We start from the raw sequence: 19444 nt of genomic DNA, 5'->3' as shown, positions 1-19444 counted from the left end.
ATTATAATTATGTTTAGATAATTTAAAGGATAAATGATATTTTTATTTTTAAGTAACTTAAACGGGTTCTAATTGCTGACCAAAGTAAGTTTAGCCTGCGAGCTGCCCTGCATGATGAGTCACAGGCACACCCTGTGCTGACAACTACAAGGGGTATTCATTGTTATTTGTGTGCGGATTATCGCTGAATGAATTCAGATAAATTACTAATGCAGTGTTTTCTTCTTTAAAATGCAGAGCTCATACAGGACTATAGAAACAAAAGAGAACGACCCCCTAAAGCATGCACTCTTTATAACGCACTCTATTGTGTTGGTAAGGAGCAGGTTATGTTCAGAGTTGCAGTTTTAAATTCTGCTGCTAACACAGAACGCCCTCAAGAATACTAATTTAATCAACACAATTATCAAGCAAGGTGGTTAGCACTGTTGCCGCACAGCAAGAAGGTCCTGAGTTCAATTCCACCATCAGGCCGGGGTCTTTCTGTGTGGAGTTTGCATGTTCTCCCCGTGTTTGCGTGGGTTCTCTCCGGGAACTCCGGCTTCCCCGTGTTGGCCCTGCGACAGACTGGCGACCTGTCCAGGGTGTACCCTGCTTCTCGCCCTATGACAGCTGGGATAGGCTCCAGCGCCCCCCCCCCCGCGACCCTGAAAAGGATAAGCGGAAGCGGATGGATGGAATTATCAATTTGGTCAATTTTATTGATTGAATTGAGTATTTCATTGATCTATTTAAAATGTATTGATTTGATTTCTTAACAAATCGAAGCGTCTACAGGTTAGTAATGTTAAAATGTTTAATGTTTCAGAGTTCTAATATGCAGATGTGGCGTTAAATAAACAGCAGTACTGAGAGCGCACTCAGCATTAAAATAAAATTTAAAAAAAACTCAATATTTTAATTTCAACATTGTGTGTAAAATGAGAAGAAATTTTCTGCACAAAGAAGTATTTCTTTATTTCCAAGTATTCGTGTCACTATCAAATTCTGTTCGCTATAGATTTTTAATCATCTTCACCTGATTAAATCTCTTAATGTATTGAGCGGAATCCATTAGAAGTGTCACGTGAGCAGTAAAGCGCCAGCCACCCCCTTTTTTTTATGAGCGCGCACAGAACAACCGCGGTCAAGTGAACCATCATTTGTGCGTCGGGGTGAAACCTATGGAACGCCAGGACTGCCATAATGAATTAATTAAATACACCATTAAATAATTAATTAAATGTGGCAATAATTAATTAAAATTGGAATTAATTAATTAAATAAATAGTTATGACACATGTAATTAATTAATTATTGACACATTTAATTAATTATTTATGTATTTCACATTTTAATTAATTATTGACACATTTAATTAATTAATTATTGACACATTTAATTAATTATTTATGTATTTCACATTTAATTAATTATTGACACATTTAATTAATTAATTATTGACACATTTAATTAATTATTTATGTATTTCACATTTTAATTAATTATTGACACATTTAATTAATTATTTATGTATTTCACATTTAAATTAATTATTGACACATTTAATTAATTATTTATGTATTTCACATTTTAATTAATTATTGACACATTTAATTAATTAATTATTGACACATTTAATTAATTATTTATGTATTTCACATTTTAATTAATTATTGACACATTTAATTAATTATTTATGTATTTCACATTTAAATTAATTATTGACACATTTAATTAATTATTTATGTATTTCACATTTTAATTAATTATTGACACATTTAATTAATTATTTAATGATATATTTATTTATTTCATTTTGGCAGTCCTGGCGCCTGGCTCTCATCATGAAATAATTTTATCTGTCAGCCTCACCCATCAAACCGTCTCTTCTCCCCTTTGGTTTTCTTTCTTTCTCTCCCCCTCTCTCTCTCATTCATTCCCCCTGTCCTATTTATTCAAAAAAAAAAAAAAAAATGACAAAGGATGAACTGAAGCTCTGCCATCACGTAATGTCGCATACTGCTGTTTCTGATGTCATTTAGAAAAAAAAAAAAAACAAAAAAAACAAAAAAAAAACAAACTCAGGGGGCGGGGTTAACGCTGATCGAGTCAAAACCATTGCTTTGGCCTGGTGGCCATTGTTTCTAGCACACAACAACCGGCATGTGGAAGCTAACAGAACTGAGCTTTGAAAAACCCTGTTTGTGTGTTACCAAATACCGTTTTAATATTTTTTTAGCCGAGAATGTAGTGGTTTAATCTTCATGTGTCTGGTCGGTTTGTCAAGATACAGCCTCTTTGCAAAAGTGTTTCGATGATTTCGGAGATGTCTGCCCAGTCTCACGGCAAAGCGTGGGATAGACCCGCTCGCCTCGCAAGCAATCCCACCGACAAAGCGCAGGCCCCGGTACACAGCTGTAGTAACCCCCGCTGACTTCTTTTACTGAGGTTATATTTATCGATGTTTTATTTCCTGATGTTCTTATGTGTCCTACGTGTTTCAGTCGCCAATTCTGAATTATAACTAACATTAAAAACATGTTTAAGGAGGAGAGAGAGCAAATAAATCTGTTTAACATCTGATCTTTGGGTTTTTGTTCAGTAATCAGCGTGACCTGTGTATAAACGCATAAAAGAGATAACGTTGGTGTTTCCGTCATGTAGTAACTGCTGGCTTTAACTGTACAAAGGTTGTTCGACACTATGAAACACATACAGACTTCATGATGTTCGGCTAATATTTTTATTGTGAATATTAATCATGCTGACCTCGCTCTGTACACCACGCAGCGAGGTCAGCATATCCACGATATCCTCAGCTCCATGAGTTAACACAAAGTTTCCCAGCTGACTATCTAACTGCCAACTATTCCAGAGACGTGAAAATATACAGCATAAAGAAAAGTGTAAGAGACTCAGCAGCAGATTAGAATAACAGTTATACATTTAATAAATCACCAAATGAATCCAAGAAACGAGCAAACCTGTTCCGACAATTTGAATTTGTATTCCCTCAGCTGCAGACTCGCTGCTGTTTAAATGTTTGAAAAGGAAGATTAGATATAAAAAACGTCAAACATAGACTCAGTCTGCCTTCACATTTGATATGAGGCCAGCACGTATAGTGGCCTCAGCAGGCTATTACTGAAATACACGTGCTATATCATAAACTATGATATAAACAGGGAGGTCCTATTAACATGTTTAGTTTTAAAGGACACCTTCCTGCCTTTAGTCTCATTCATGAGCAGTATTAGTTTTCTTCTAACATCCAGAAGCCTGCACAATGTGTTTCATAGTTTGTAACAAGCCTTTGACAGGTAAACATAACATGACCGAAAAAGAAAAAAAAAAGAAAAAAAAAAGAGAGAGAGTGTTGACATAAGAAGAGAAAATGCTCTCAATTATGGAGACAGACAAATGGTTCATTTATGTTTGATGTGTGTTTATTCCTCCCTAAATATCGTCGGTGAAGTTCGCCATGCATGTCAGATTTTCCTGCGCATTTTTATACCTCTGCCAACAGAGAGAGAAAAAAAATCACATTCTAACAGACAGCTGGTGCTTAGAATACAGTTGAATAACTATTAAAAAACAGATGATATTTAGATGATAGTTCAGTCTAACACATGTGCCAGTGAACCATTAAACGTCTGTGAAACTATGCAGTTATGAAACGTAACTTTAACCTCAGCCAAACCGATTTGCTCAGTTGTAAATAAAACAGCGAAGTAAACGTGACCCGACAGACAGAACCTGAGTGAATGTAGTCCAGCGTTTAACCACTGAGAGCTAAAACTCAGCTGAGGTTTGAAAGCTGTGTGCCGGTGATTGGACATCAGCCGCTGATAAAGCTGTTCGCCTATAAAGTGCTCTGTAAGGAAACGAGCTCCAGCAGCTCTGCGCTCGGGGAAAACACTATATTTACTTATCTTGTGCAGAAAAATGCGCTGACATTGCGTTATATCGAGCACCGGCTGCCCAGTTAAACTGTGACTATCACCAGGTAACTAGGCGTGTTTCTTGAATTAGCAGCAGGTGTTAAACAGCTGACAGATGAGGAGGAGGATGCATGCAGGTAAACTGAGGGTCTGTTGAGCTGATCGCTGGTTTCGTGAGAAAAATGTCAGCTCGTTCTTTATGTTACAGAAGCACAGAGACACAAGACCAGGCGGAAAGAGACGATTGTTCGGTGAAAATGAGAATCTGCGAATGCAACATGTGGAACACGGAGAGTGGAATATGTAAACAAACCGGTTAACGTAACCCCCTCGGTGCACTCTGCATGCTAACTGTTAGCAGAGCTAGTGAAATCTCTGAAAACATCTGAGCACTTTTGCAAACATGTTCTATGTTGACAACCTGACCAGACATACGGCGCGACATTCGCGGCTAAAACACTGTTAAAAGTGTAGCTGGTGACAGAAAAACGGGGTATTTTAAAACTACACCACCACCATTGCTGCTTGTGATTTGATCTGCATTCTGGGATAACTGGCTGCCCCAAGTCTACACAAGCAATCGATTTTCTAGGATCGACCTGTTTTGACTTACTTTGCACGGCAACCAATCAAATGTTAGAGAAGCTGCATGGGCAGCGTTAACCCCGCCCCCTGAGTTTGATGGGTGAGGCTGACAGATAAAATTATTTCATGACGAGAGCCAGGCGTCAGGACTGCCAAAATGAAATAAATAAATATATCATTAAATAATTAATTAAATGTGTCAATAATTAATTAAATGTGTCAATAATTAATTAAAATGTGAAATACATAAATAATTAATTAAATGTGTCAATAATTAATTAATTACATGTGTCATAACTATTTATTTAATTAATTAATTCCAATTTTAATTAATTATTGCCACATTTAATTAATTATTTAATGGTGTATTTAATTAATTCATTATGGCAGTCCTGGCGTTCCATAGAAACCAGCCGCCTCTTATCCTACCGTGAAGCGTTGGATATCTTCTTGTTCGCTAATCGAGACACCCACACAAACGCACAGAGGAAGTTAAGAGAAATAAAGCTCCAGGACCATTGTTTTCCCCAGTGAAGTTCTCATTTATTTTTCTTTTCACTTTCGCTGGTAATGTGCTTCTTACTTCACAATTCAATGGAATCTTCAATGTGACCGCAACAACACTCAGTTTCATCTCAATCAACTGCAAAATTCCCGAGAAGTTAAAAGACAGTTACTCAAATTCAACCAGGGCTGTAACTATAGATTATTAATCTATCGATTATTCCATTGAGTAATCTGATAAGAAATACTTTGTCGTATTAATGAGAAATAATAAATATCGTAAAGAAAAAGAAAATACGTGTCTATCAAAATGAGCTGCTCACTGTTTTCTAGTAGAAATTGCATTTTTCTTTTCGTTTCATCCGTCATATTTCATTTGTCAGTCTCTTTCTCCCCCAACTAATGGCTCTGCCTCTTTGCTCATTCGGTGCGTAAACAGACTCCAGCTCCACTTTAAACTGTGCCTGCACCATCAAAAAATTTTAGTTATTTATCCGCCATTTTTCAATTGGTCTTAACCTTTTGATCAGGACTGTGTCATATTCAAAAATTGGCACACATGTAGCGGAGTAACCCAGAGGAGTAATCAACTGAGAATTTCATGTCAAGGATGATTTTAATTAATTTTTTATGTGATGTTATATTTGATTGGATATGTTGAATTAGACCAGAAATGTCCGTTAAATTTCTCCAGAATTATGCAGTGGAATGAGGAAAAAAAAAAACCTGCACACGTGAGTGTTCAAGAAGAAAAATCCAATTTCATTTAACTGTCATGTATAATTTTAAATACATTTTTAACATGATGTTGACACATTGCTTTGAAATGTTTTTTCAGTTGAGTAGTTGTCCTTTAATTTCTTGGGTGTTTAAGCAGTTTAAGATCCAACTTCTAGAGTAAGTGAACCAAAGTAGAAATATGTTGAAAGTATCATGTCAACTGTGAAGGATGGCTTTTAATGAATTTTGGAATATGATGGAATAATTGCGTGATTGTGTTGAATTTTACTTGCCCTCTAACTTCTCAGAAATTTTGTTGACTAAACCAAAACAACGCAGGGCCGACATTGACTGAGAAAAAGAAGGCATCGTGTTTGTCATGTAAAAATGTATTAGTCTAACTATTAAATCCAGTGTTTTCAGGCAGAAACGTGTGAAACCTGTACTTCCAAAGTCTTATTATGTTGTCATGTGACTCTGCTGGTTTTCGAGCAGCTAGTTTGCTCTGCTCCTGGTGAATTTCTGATCATTCTTGAAATGATCTGGTGTTGTTTATAAACTGAACTTTCCCACAATTTGAGGCATTCAGAAAATACTGGTTGAGGCTATGTGGATGAATATTCATACAGGCCAAACAGGGCAGTTTCCTGGACTTTTAGAACCGAGAACAAAGCACTGATGCTCACACAATATCAGTGTGAAAAACTGGTGAAGAAAATATGGTACATTGTTCCAGGATGCATAGAGGAGGTATTTCCTGCATGTCTTACCAAATTCAAATTCAAATTTTATTTGTCACGTACACAGTCATACACAGTACGATATGTAGTGAAATGCTTGGACAACTGCTCGTGACCTAAAGAGAACAAAAAAGGAAAAGGCTATGAATAAGAAAGGAAATAAATGTGAAAAATTAAAAAGGGTAAATTTAACTAGGAAGGAATAAAATATAAATTAAGGTTAAAAATGAAATAACTGTACAACACAAATTAGAATGAAGGGTAAATTTAACTGGGAAGAATAAGATAACTATATAAATTAAAGTTGAAAATAAAATAACTGTACAACAAAATACACAATATAGAACTATATAAGAATGTATGAAGAAATCTAAATATAAATAAATATATACACAATAACAGCAGCTGTACAAGTATTAACCGGAAATGAAGAATATAGTGACCAGTGTTGTGCAAAACCAAAGTCCAGAAAGTCCAGTGTGTGTGTAAGAACCATATGTGTGGGTCAGTACTGTGTGGTGGTGTGATTGAGAGACCGTATCGCCTGCGGGAAGAAGCTCCTCCTCAGTCTCTCTGTGTTGGTCTTCAGGGAGCGGAATCGCTTTCCTGACCTCAACAGAGAGAACAGTCTGTTGTTGGGATGGCTGAGGTCCTTCACCATCTTCCTGGCCTTGGTCCAGCACCGCCTGCTGTAGATTGAGTGCAGGTCAGGGAGCTCGGAGCGGATGGTGCGCTCAGCTGACCGCACAACCCTCTGTAGAGCTCGTCTGTCCTGCATGGTGCTGTTCCCGAACCAGGTTAAGATGTTTCCCGTCAGGATGCTCTCTATGGTGCACGAGTAAAAGTTCCTGAGCACCTTGGAGGGCAGTTGGAAGTCTCTCAAGCGTCTGAGGTGGTAGAGACGCTGTCGGGCCTTTTTCACCACGGTGTTGATGTGACAGGACCATGACAGGTCCTGCGTGATGTGAACTCCGAGGTATTTGAAGCTGTCCACTCTCTCCACTGGGCACTCGTTGATGACGGGGGTCTGGTAGTTCCTCTCCTGCTTAGTGCTGAAGTCCACTATCAGCTCCTTTGTACTGACGTTTAGAAGGAGGTTGTTCCTCTGGCACCAGTTCTCCAGATTCCTAATCTCCTTCAGGTAGGCCGTCTCGTTGTTATCAGAGATCAGGCCCACCACGACGGTGTCGTCAGCAAACTTGATGATGGTGGTGGAGCTGGTAGTGGCCACACAGTCATATGTGTACAAAGAGTACAGCAGGGGCTCAGAACACACCCCTGGGGGGCTCCAGTGCTGAGAGTGGTGGAGGCTGAGACATGTCCGCCCATCCTTACTGCCTGTGGTCTGCCAGTTAGGAAGTTGGAGATCCACTGACACATAGATGAGCTGAGTCCCAGATGCTCCAGCTTGGTGGTGAGTGTGGAGGGAATTATGGTGTTAAATGCAGAGCTGTAGTCTATGAAGAGCATTTTAACATAATTCCCCCTTCTAGTGTCCAAGTGAGTGAGTGATGTGTGGAGGAGATGAGAGATGGCATCGTCTGTGGAACGATTTGGACGGTAAGGGAACTGTAGTGGGTCCAGTGTGTCTGGTAGTGAAGAAATGATGAAGTCTCTGACCAGGCGTTCAAAGCACTTCATCACTACTGAGGTGAGGGCTACAGGGCGATAGTCATTGAGAGAAGCAGGGTGGGGTTTCTTCGGGACAGGAACAATGATGGACTCTTTGAAGCATGTGGGGATCACCGACTGAGATAAAGAGATGTTGAATATCTCAGTGAACACAGGAGCTAGCTGGTATGCGCAGTCTCTTAGGATACGACCTGGGATGCCGTCTGGTCCTGCTGCTTTCCTGGTGTTCACTCTCTTGAAGGCTCTCCTTACTTCATGCTCGGAGATGACGAGCACGTTTCCGGTGCTGGCAGTATCTTCCTGTCTGCAGCCGTTAGCGCCGCTAACACTAGCATTGTTGGAGACCTTAGCTGCAGCCTCGAAGCGAGCATAGAAAGTGTTCAGCTCGTCTGCCAGAGTCACGTCCGCGTTCGTCATACCGGTTGTTGGTGCTTTATAGTCCGTTATTGTCCTTAGTCCCCGCCACAGGCTCCTAGAGTCACTCTGTTGGAGTTGTGACTCTAGTTTCCTCCCGTAGCGCTGCTTCGCCTCTTTCACCGCCCTCCGCACGTTATATGACGCGGCTTTGTACGGGTCCATGTCCCCCGTCATGAGTCCCGTGTTGTAGGCAGCGGTGCGGGATCTCAGAGCGTCGCGGATGGTTTTATCCACCCACGGCTTCTGGTTGGGAAACGTTGTGATAGTCTTTGTCTCCACGGTATCATCTGCTAGTTTCCCGATGAATCCCACAACCGCTTCCGTAAACACGTTGACGTCATCGTCGGAGCTGTTTCTGAACATGCCCCAGTCTGCGTCATCGAGTGCGTCCTGTAACGCGGCCACCGATTGATCCGTCCAGCGCGCGACCTTCCTCTGAACCGGAACTTCCTGTTTCAGCCTTTGTTTGTATTGTACCAGGAGGACGTCTTAGGGCTAACCCCACAGATGCTGGACAGATTGCATTTCTGGGTTGGATGGTTGTGTGTATACTTTAGTTCTTTTATAGTGGCATCAAAATAACAAATGGTAGATTTTGTCATAAATGCAACATAAATAACATGTACTTGATATTCTGGAAAACTCACTTTGTGTCAGGTTAAGGCTGTGTGCAGGCAGGAGTGGAAGTAGAAGGACCCAAAGTGCAGACACTCGGAGACGGAAAGTAGCTCAAAACTCAGCTTCTATTAGTGATGTGTCCTGTGTGTCGAAGCTTCGAATCGGGTAATCGCGGGGGCGTTTTTCTGAAGCGCGTATCGAGGCTTGCGTTGATTACGTATGCAGTGACGTTCGAGGCCTCGCGGGCAGTCCGTACCACGTGACTGATTCAGGAACTGGTTCACCGGTTCGCGCCAGATTCGAAATAAAATGGGCAGCAAAACACAGCTGATTCCCTCATCACATCGTGTTGTGGAATTGGATTACGTACGTGTTACATAGCTACTGGAGTACTGGACACAAATTTCTTTATCCAAACTTGTATAAACTTGCTGTAGTTTTTCTTGCAACCCCTGCTTCATCTGTGCCCTGTGAGAGGATATTTTCAAAAGCAGGAGAAATCTTCTCAAAAAAGAGGAACCGTCTTAAGCCCAGCACTGTGGGAAAGCTGCTATTTTTGAATAAAAACAAATGAAAACTTTTCCCTAGTGTCATGAGCACTGTTATACAAGCACATTCACATCACAACTCCCTCCCTTTTTGTGGTCCATGTACATTCCTGTGTTAAGCTGCCAATTTATTATACACAAATATTAATTAAATTAATATAATATAAAATTAGTATAATATTAAATATAACTAATATTTAGAGTTCAGTTATTGGTGTCATGAACAATAGTAATTCCTTTATTCATTCAACTTGAAGTGCCACACACTAGTTTGTGTCATTATTGAGATGTACATAAGAATGATTACGCAGTTACACAATCATCCCAAAAACTGTGTACTGATAGTTTCCACTTTCTCTTTTGTATCAGACATACTGAGACAATATTCGGGATAAATAACCATGAAAAACAATTTATTTATTCGGTTTAGCGGTTTACACATCACATCATTATAATCATTGAGCCCGTTTCACTTGAATTGTCCACTTGATGGCGCAGTAGAGCAAATGAATCATCACAATGCTTCGAACCATGAGTCGACCAGTTGGATGGGAAGCTTCAGTTCATCATGAGGCTTCATCTCACCATCACTAGCTTTTATCGCTGGATGGCAAAAAGTGGCAAAAACGTAACCAAAAGCCAAATAAACTTACATGACCAGGCAGACAGAACACACAGCATAAATGAGAGTAGATCACAACACAGACACAAAGAAACACGGGGCTTAAATACACAGAGGGAGCAATCAGGGAATGGGTAACAGGAGGGAAACACAGCTGGGGCAAATCAGGCCTAACGAGACAAGGGGAAGCAAAACCAGACACATTAACATCAGATATGGACTTTCAAAGTAAAACAGGAAACATAACACAGACTCACAGGCAGGCACTATAACAAAGGGAACAGAGACGTGGGACCAGGGCGGGAACAGAGACGTGGGACCAGGGCAGACACAGACACTGACTGGATGTGGGGATACAGCAGACAGGGGAGACGGCAACTATGGAACACAGACAGAAAACCAGAACACTAAAACTCTAACCAAACCCCACCCAGAGAACCTAAACTAAGAATGATCCTAAAACCCATAAAGCAAAGCTAGAATATAATGAAATAACAAAATCAAAGAACCAAAAACACAAAACACTGGGTCAACGACCCAGGGACCCTAACACTTTGTGTTCAGATGATAGTAAATAAGCTTTTGAGTAAACTACATTGAATAAAAGTGCAAGCAACAGAAAAATAAACATTTTTGTTTTACAATTAATTAACATGTTTTATAACTTTGCAAAATGAATGATATTTTGTACATTATGTGCAACATCAGATTTCTGTATGCTTACATGACAACCTTAGGGTAGTAATATAGATGCTTTCACAATGATTTATATGTATATGATGTGATTCCATAAGCAAAGTCTGTGTGGCTACAATTAACCATTAAATCTGAGATATTCATGCTGTTTTTAAACTCGGTGAGGTCGATCACAGGAAGAAGATAACAAGAGTGAAAGTAATGGTTGGTTCAAACTTGGATTTTTGAGAGGAGGTCCTGCTGTCGTTGTTTATTATAGTCACCAGTGGAACATTAAGTGAACATTTTAACCCTCAACCAATAAGTATTAAAACAATTATAATACTGGAAGTCCGATGATCAAAATGTGTGATAGTCATAACCACAACATTATCTGATAAGATTAATTTGGAAATATTTATTTTTTTTATATAGATAGATAGCTAAAGAATGTCTGAAATGTAGAGCACCTATGAATGTTATTTCAACACTAAGTCCTCAGATGTTTCTGTTTCACAGGTACAATGATGAACCGCTGTGGTCTGCTAACTCTCCAGAAGGAACCAGGTACTGACAGAAAGTAAAGGGGCTTCTGTTTACTCTCCAGCCTCTTTTCATTCATCTAAAATTCAAATGTAATGACTTTTTTATTTGTAGTGGCTCATAATAATAAATGATTATTTCCCCATGACTGAGACAATACTCAACAAACCCATTTCAATAGCTGGATGGTCATTTGCTCTTTAGGTTATCAACATGAAAATTGCATTGAGGTTCATGGCCATTTTCACCTTCTGCTGACCAAAGTATACATAAGAAAATGTTGTGCTTCTCCCACACCCACTGGTGAAAAGTTCTGGATGGCATCAAGCTTACTCTGTGAAGTTGATCATATGCATCTTGGACAGTAGTGTACTGCTGCATATGGCTACGATTAATGCAGAGTATATCCCTGTGATACAAAAGCACAGAAGAAAAATGATGGATACAAGAAACAAACAAAAATAAATAAATGAATAATAATATAAATAAACAAACAAACTTTGCAACACTGTTGGACAGTCATGTTTAAGTACCAGCTTGGTTTAATGGCTAACTTTTGTGTGGCTGAAATGTAACACAAGAAACAACCATTTTTAAAACGTGTATGGTTTATGTATTTATGATTGTTCTGTTTCTTTTAGTTCCTCTGAAGAGCATTGAGGTGGAGCTGGAGGTGAGGGACCATGTGGCTACAGTGGTCTCCACTCTGAACTACGAGAATAAGGAGGACAAACCATTAGAGGCTGTTTTTGTCTTCCCTCTGCCTGGAGATGCTGCTGTCTGTCATTTCAGTGCTAAGATCGGACAGACACAGATTGTAGCTGAGGTGAAGGAGAAACAGAAGGTGAGCTGGACAGTAAATATAACCTGATTATAAGTAAGATTCAAAATAACAATAAACACAGTGAATGTCACTGACATGTGCCACCTGTCCTTCAGGCTCGTGAGGAGTATGATGATGCTCTGAGCTCTGGTCAGCAGGCCTTCCTATTGGAGGAGAGTGATCAGAGTCCAGATATATTCTCTCTGAGTGTGGGCAGTCTGCCTCCAGGAGAGAGTGCCTCCATCAGGTTAGAGTACGTGACTGAGCTGTCTGTGCAGGCTGATGATGGTCTGAGGTTCTGTCTGCCTGCTGTGCTCAACCCTCGATACCAGCCTCAGGGTAGGAAAATCATCCAACACTTATTAATTTAGTTAAATATTTATCACAAAACAATCATGCTTGTAACAAGCATGAGTCCCAGTAAAAATGTACCACAGTGATTTGCAACTATCTCTAATGTCAAGTACAGGTAGTGAAGGTGCAGGAGTCCAGGTGACTTCTGTTCCAGCCTCTCTGGTGCCCTACAGTCTGTCTTTCTCTGCCCGAGTGTCCTCTCCTCATCCAATCTCTAAAGTAGAGTCCAACTGTTCCCTGGACCCTCTCCAGTACCTCAACACTGATCAAACCCAGGCCACGGTAGGTAGAGTGCTGCTGTGTCTGCTCTGTACTTATTACTGAGAATTAAATATGAATGTGTTTGTGGTGTGCAGGTCAAGCTGGCTGCAGGACACAAGTTTGACAGAGATGTTGAACTGCTGATTTATTACAAAGATGCTCACCAGCCCACCGCTGTGGTGGAGGCAGGACAGGCCTCTGCTGAGCCGGGTGAGTGGAAATGATAGGAGTAGTTGGTTTTTGAACAAACAATGAAAAGCAAATTTAGGTAATTTTTAAAATTTGTTTATTTTTCAGGCTCTCTGATGGGTGATTCAGTGGTGATGGTGAGTCTGTACCCTGAGTTCCCCCAGTCTGTGATGTCTTCAATGGCTTCATGTGGAGAGTTTGTGTTCTTAATGGATCGATCTGGAAGTATGGGCTGTCCTATCACAAACAGCAAGCAGCAGGAAACTCGCATCAGCAGTGCCAGGGTATCTGTATTAAGTTATTACAGTCAGAAAATCTGTCATAGTGTTCCTCTCACATAGTGGGCTCACCATATTTTCCATCCCTCACAATCCTGTTCTCTTAAGGATACTCTGCTGCTCCTGTTGAAGAGCTTACCAATGGGCTGCTATTTCAACATTTACAGTTTTGGGTCTGGATATGAACACATCTTCCCGTGAGTCTCCCCTCATATCGGTCACCCCAAGAAAGGGCCTCTTTAATATCTGAATGGATGTTTCGGTCATGTGTTTATGTGATGGCAGTAAGAGTGTGGAGTACAGCCAGCAGACCATGGAGGAGGCTCTGAAGAAAGTTGAGCAGATGGAGGCTAATCTTGGAGGAACTGAGATCCTGCAGCCCCTCAAACATATTTACAGCCAGCCCTGCATTCCCAATCAGCCAAGACAGGTAACACACACAGTCTGACACCTTCCTGGTTATGGCTCATGTTGGGGATGATCTGCTCATAATAATGTTGGTGGTTCGATCACTGGCTGCACACCAGTGTGTTCTTGAGCCCCAATGCACATGATGCAGAGTGAGTATGTGTGCGAGTAAATGCTTGATAGAAAGTGCTTGGATATAGAAAAAGATCCTGGAGCCCTTCAAACGTACTTACAACCAGCCCTGCATTCCCAGTCAGCTTAGACAGGTAACACAGACACTGGCTTACATTCATTTACTGGAGACTTTAGAAACGTTAGCTAGAGAAAGGTGCTTTGACATAGAACAAAGTGTTTGTATTCACCCATTTTTGTGAATATGTGAAAGAGACATGTTGTATGAAGAGTTAAGTTCTCAAGCAGAGTAGAAAAATCACTTAAAAAAAAAAAAAAGCACTCTTCTCCATGCCTGCTTCATGCCCTGGGGGACGGGGCTATGGCTCCCTACACCCTCTAGCAGATCGTTACATGGCGAAACCTTTTGAACACAAGCGCGCCCATTCACACAGGTGTGCACAGGGGTGTTCAACTGTTCACAGACACAAGCTACACCTTTCTTGGCTGCTACCTCAAAGCACATTGTGCACTGTCGGTCCTGCGTGTTGCACAACAACATTCAATATTTAGTATTTACTGTTATTTACACTTAGCTAGACTAAAGCGATGGTGTTGTGTTTATTATGTTGCGCTCTCTCTCTTTTTTTATTTTTTTATTTTTTTTTATTTTCTCTCAACAGGTGATCCAGGAGATTTTTTTTTCTTTTTTACGTGCCCTTTCTCACTGTCCCTCTTCCCCTCTGTTTTTCTTTTCCTTCCTCTTTCTTTCTCCCTTTCCTATACCCCAGCCATGTCTGTCCCATCTGTAACAACTGAAAATAAAATAAATAATAACAACAAAGGTTGATCAAATGGACCAATACGGCAAAGCCGTGATGATCCACTTGGATAAATCCGTTGGGCATCTTTGTTGGCCTTCAGACAACAATTCTGATGGCTAAAGAATCAAACGGGACGGGCAAAAAAAAAAAAAAAACTCTAATAAGATTCAGTCCAATTACCATATCTGAAACCTAACTCGGCTCTCAGAACAAGTTGTGTGTTTGTGGGTCTGATGTTATGTCCTTTTGTGCCAACTCTCCTCTCTAGTTGTTTGTCTTTACTGATGGAGAGGTGGGGAACACCAAAGAAGTGATAGATCTGGTGAAGAAGAACTCAGGTTCTCACAGGTGAAACCACAAAAACACAACCATATCTACACAATTCCCAGAATGTCCAACATGTCCACTGTGTACTCAGAGAAAACTGTTGTATTGCAGGTGTTTCTCTTTTGGGATTGGGGAAGGGGCCAGCTCTGCTCTCATCAATGGGATGGCCAAAGAAGGAGGAGGTCACGCTCAGTTCATCACAGGGACTGACAGGATGCAACCAAAAGTAAGACATTTAACACAATTATGAAGTAGGATAATAACACTATATGAAGGACTTACTAAACATACTTCACCAACTTATAAAAGATATTACATCTTATTTTGCTGGTTTGACTAATGGTAATAAACTTAATCCAATATTTTTGTTTGACACCATCAGCAGATTCCTTAATCTCCCTCAATCTGCTTTCCCTGCCATGTATTCCAGTGACTGCATCAAGTCTGTGTGTCTTCAACTGACTCAAATCTCTTGATCAGTTCTCTTCTTAGAGTTTAAACTAATTTTCTCAACATATCTCCTTGACATTATTTCACCCACTTTTGTCCCATACGTCCCATTATTGCACACGTTTTCCTGCCCAGTGGACATTGTCTGTCCTAAATTCATTAGCAGGTTCTACTTGTCATCTGTCCTTGGCTTTTCTCTATTATAAATCATTCCATTTATCTTACCCAGCGTCTTTCCTCTAGGGAAAACATCCCTCCTTAGATTCCACTGTTTTAGGTCATTATGGGCCAATTTCCAAAGTCTTCAAGAAAGTTGTTGCTTCTCAAAACCACAGCACTGAAACAACTTTATTAAAAAAAAAATGCTAATGGTTAGGGATGGGTACCGGTGTGGCACCGGTTCTGACATAAACGGTAGTAACCAGACCGAAAAGCAGCGCACATTTCGGTGCTTTTTTTCCTGAGCTGTGATACACTTCTAGCCAATCATTTTACGTTTCCGAGAATAGTAGGCGGGTCCAGGTACGTGCGTTCTTTTAGAGCAGAGCTACAGATTAAAATGTCCAAGGCGAAGCGGTCAAAAGTCTGGCTGTACTTCACAGCAAAATATGCAAACTCAGCAGCCTGCAACAAGTGCTTTAAGCTGATACTGTGATACTGTCAAAGGAGGTAACACCTCGAATCCGATGAAACACCTGGCGATGCATAGCGGTTTTTTTAAAAGCCCAGAAATGCGCTGTATTTGATAGCTTGCTGCGAGACCTCAAACCGAGCGCATCTACTGCGGGTGGGTTGGCTGTTATGCAACATCCCCCAAAAACCCGAAGAATAGAGTCCTGGCCCCTAGCCCTGCCAGTGTAGCAGAAATGATGACAGATGATGATGCAGCAGCAGCCGTTCTTCTCTGCATGAGTAGCTTCATGTTGTTCGTGTGTAATTTACGTTGAGTAGGCTAACCACGTTATTACATTAATGCATGTAAGGTGAACTAGCAAACATCATCATAGCTACATGCAGCTGTCTTCTTGTTTGATGGCAGATACTCCCTTCACCCTGGCCAAAAAGGCTAAAATGACCAAAGAAAAAGTGGGAAACAGTTAAACATGAGAGGTTTTTGGACAAAGTTTGTGTTTTTTCCATTGTTTAAGCACTGCTTCCAGCCAAGAGTGATACCATATATGCCACATAGCTGCAGAAAAGGCTAACATTGTTATCTTTTTACAAAAAAAACCAGCTGAACGTGAGAGGTTTTTGGACAAAGTTTGTGTTCTCCATTCTTTAAGCACCGGTTCGAGCACCGTTTAAGCACCGGCACCGTTTCAAAAGTACCGATTTGGCACCGGTATCGGATAAAACCTAAACGATACCCATCCCTACTAATGGTATTGTTATGCACTTGGATAAGAGAAAATATTTCATGTTAGTTGTGCTTGACTTATCTGCAGTCTTTGATACCACTGATCATGCTACTCTTATCACCAGAATACAAAACTAGATGGCATCACTGGTACTGCTGGCAAATGGTTTTCTGCATATTTATTCAACAAATTCATATTAATCAATGTAGTGGTGTGAAAATGTGTTTTCCCCCTTATTTTATATTTGTCTATTTGTCACACTTAAATATGTCAGATCATCAAAAAAAATTGAATATTAGACAAAGATAACACAAGTAAACACAAAATGAAGTTTCTAAATTAACCAGTTTTATATTAAAGGGGGAAAAAGTCCAAACCTACATCGCCCTGTGTGATAAAAATGATTGTGATAACTGGTTGGGCCACCCTTAGCAGCAACTATGTTTCTATGTTTTTAACTAGATTTTTGCATCTTTGCACTCTTTTAATGTTCCTGTACTCATATTAGCTTTTAATTTGTATTTTTTTATATTAAGTTATTTGCATTTTTCTGTGCAATATTGATTATGTATTATGTTAGGAAATGTTGGGATTCCCCCCCCCCCCCCCCTTCCCTTGTAGTGGTTTAGTCTAGAATCTATTTTGGCTGTAGCTTAACCAATGAACCAATACCACCTCGTTAATGTCAATTGGTCAGCTGGTTTATTTCTTGAGTTGGAAATTCTCTTTTTCTGTTTCCTTTTTTTTTTTTTCTTTAAACATTAACTGTTGGACATTTTGCAACAACCCTGATGAAGGCCACAAGACCAAACTCGTTGTTCACTTAATAAAGTTGTTCCCTAGAATCTTAAGCGTCGCTGGAGTCTCGGTGTCATCAGATCTTTGTCTTCTCCATGCACTTTGGAAGTTGGTGAAGTTGTGCCAGAAATATTTGTTGCTATCAATGTTCACCAGTGTCCCGTGTTATTGCCATTTGTGGATAATGGCTTTTACTGTGGTTCGCTGGAGTCCCACAGCTTTACAAATGGCTTTCAACACTGACAGATCTAATTACTTTGTTTCTCATATGTCCCTGAATTTCCTTGGATCACAGCTTGATGTCTGGCTTTTGAAGATCTTTTGGCCTACTCCACTTTGTCATGCAGCTCCTATTTAAGTGATTTCGTCATTAAGAACAGGTGTGGAAGTAATCAGGTTCAGAAACTGAACTCAGTTTTCCAAAGATGTGATACACAGCAGATCATTTCTGGGCCATATAGGTTTTGTTTTTTTTGTTTTTTTCCCCTCTGACTTTGAGGTGATCATGCTTTTGAGGTCGTGGTGCCCAAACCCTGGAATACTCTTCAGCTTATCTGGAATTTTTGTAATTGTTTTAAACGACTGATGAAAGCACATTTTTATTGGTTAACTTTCCCTTAATCTTTTCCTCTCTATTTTGGGCCATAGTTTGTATGTTGGAATAAATGTTTGACTGTAAGGTTGATTATGTGTCTATTTATGTGTATGTTCAGACATGCATACTAATATTTAATATGTGGTTGTTAATCAAAAACTGAAGTGCTATACATATAGAATAAAAGTAATTGAATTGATTTGATATACCTTTAGTCCCACAAGGGGAAATTTCATAAGGCTGCCGACCTATTGCATGCAATGGCGGCGCCATCTTACCCTCCGACCATACATACATTACACAAACCATCACATGGGGAAGACAGGTCAGAGAGGTATAACAATGGAAAATGCACCACATGAGGAAAGATAAGGAGAAAAATAACTCCCCCAGACTGAGCTCCAACAAGGAGATCAGTTTGAGAACAGAAAAAAACACCACTGCACATAGCACATGAAAAAACTCTTAATACACCAAAGAAACACATGACAAGCAACAGGGGTGGGTAAAGGGTGCAGCATCAGAAGGGAATAAGCGTCGAAGGCGTTTGGAAAGGGAGGGGGGGATGAGTTTGTGCATATCAGTGTATATGTATGTGTGTGCGTGTCCATAGTTCAGCTGAGACGGTGTCCTTCGCCCTGCTAGGCTAAGTAAACAGCTTCCAGCCAACCCAGGTGGCCTTGCATGGAATGGGAAGGAACAGACTAAACACAGTTGTTATCAGGGTGTTGTTGTTCAGCTCCAGCCTTGAGACCGCAGCTAGTGCCAAAGGGGCTATCCGCATGAAGTGATGGTGCTTTTTACTTTAGTGCCAACAGCTCATATGAATTTCAAAGCAGTTCTACAGTCCAACACTGGTCTCTCAATCTCTTGTTGGAGAGCCGCGAGCTTCGCCATACTTGCGTTCTGTGATGTTGTCATTTCTTGTGCTCAAGGAGCCGATTTCTGAGAACTCACGGCAGTGTGCCTCCCCGAGATGTCATCCAATTTCCGCCCAGAGATGTTATTCCGAGCTAGCCCTTCCGAGATGTATCCAGTCTGCAGTCAGAGATCTTATTCTGAGTATTCACAGCAGCCGTAGCCTCTCCAAGATCTTATCCGTGCTGACTCAATGAGCCCATTTTGAGAAACTCACGCCTCT

At 40.4% G+C, this 19444-nt stretch overlaps 1 protein-coding gene across 2 annotated transcripts in view; it reads left to right on the top strand.

Annotated features, from left to right (window-relative positions):
* The window catches only part of LOC113036309 (von Willebrand factor A domain-containing protein 5A-like), a 36809-nt gene that overhangs the window by 636 nt on the left and 16729 nt on the right, over positions 1-19444 (top strand). For both annotated transcript variants that reach the window (XM_080288604.1, XM_080288603.1), the window contains exons 2-11: positions 11504-11551; positions 12169-12371; positions 12467-12689; positions 12820-12986; positions 13061-13175; positions 13263-13438; positions 13541-13629; positions 13718-13862; positions 15044-15123; positions 15214-15328. In XM_080288604.1, coding sequence (XP_080144730.1) covers positions 11509-11551; positions 12169-12371; positions 12467-12689; positions 12820-12986; positions 13061-13175; positions 13263-13438; positions 13541-13629; positions 13718-13862; positions 15044-15123; positions 15214-15328 — 1356 coding nt within the window. In that variant the 5' untranslated portion in view covers positions 11504-11508. The remainder of the gene's footprint in view (positions 1-11503; positions 11552-12168; positions 12372-12466; positions 12690-12819; positions 12987-13060; positions 13176-13262; positions 13439-13540; positions 13630-13717; positions 13863-15043; positions 15124-15213; positions 15329-19444) is intronic.

This window comes from Astatotilapia calliptera, chromosome 14, assembly GCF_964374335.1.
Source record: "Astatotilapia calliptera chromosome 14, fAstCal68.1, whole genome shotgun sequence".
Taxonomy (NCBI): Eukaryota; Metazoa; Chordata; class Actinopteri; order Cichliformes; family Cichlidae; genus Astatotilapia; species Astatotilapia calliptera.
Note: the sequence above shows the minus strand (reverse complement) of the source record. Positions and strands in the feature narration are given on the sequence as shown.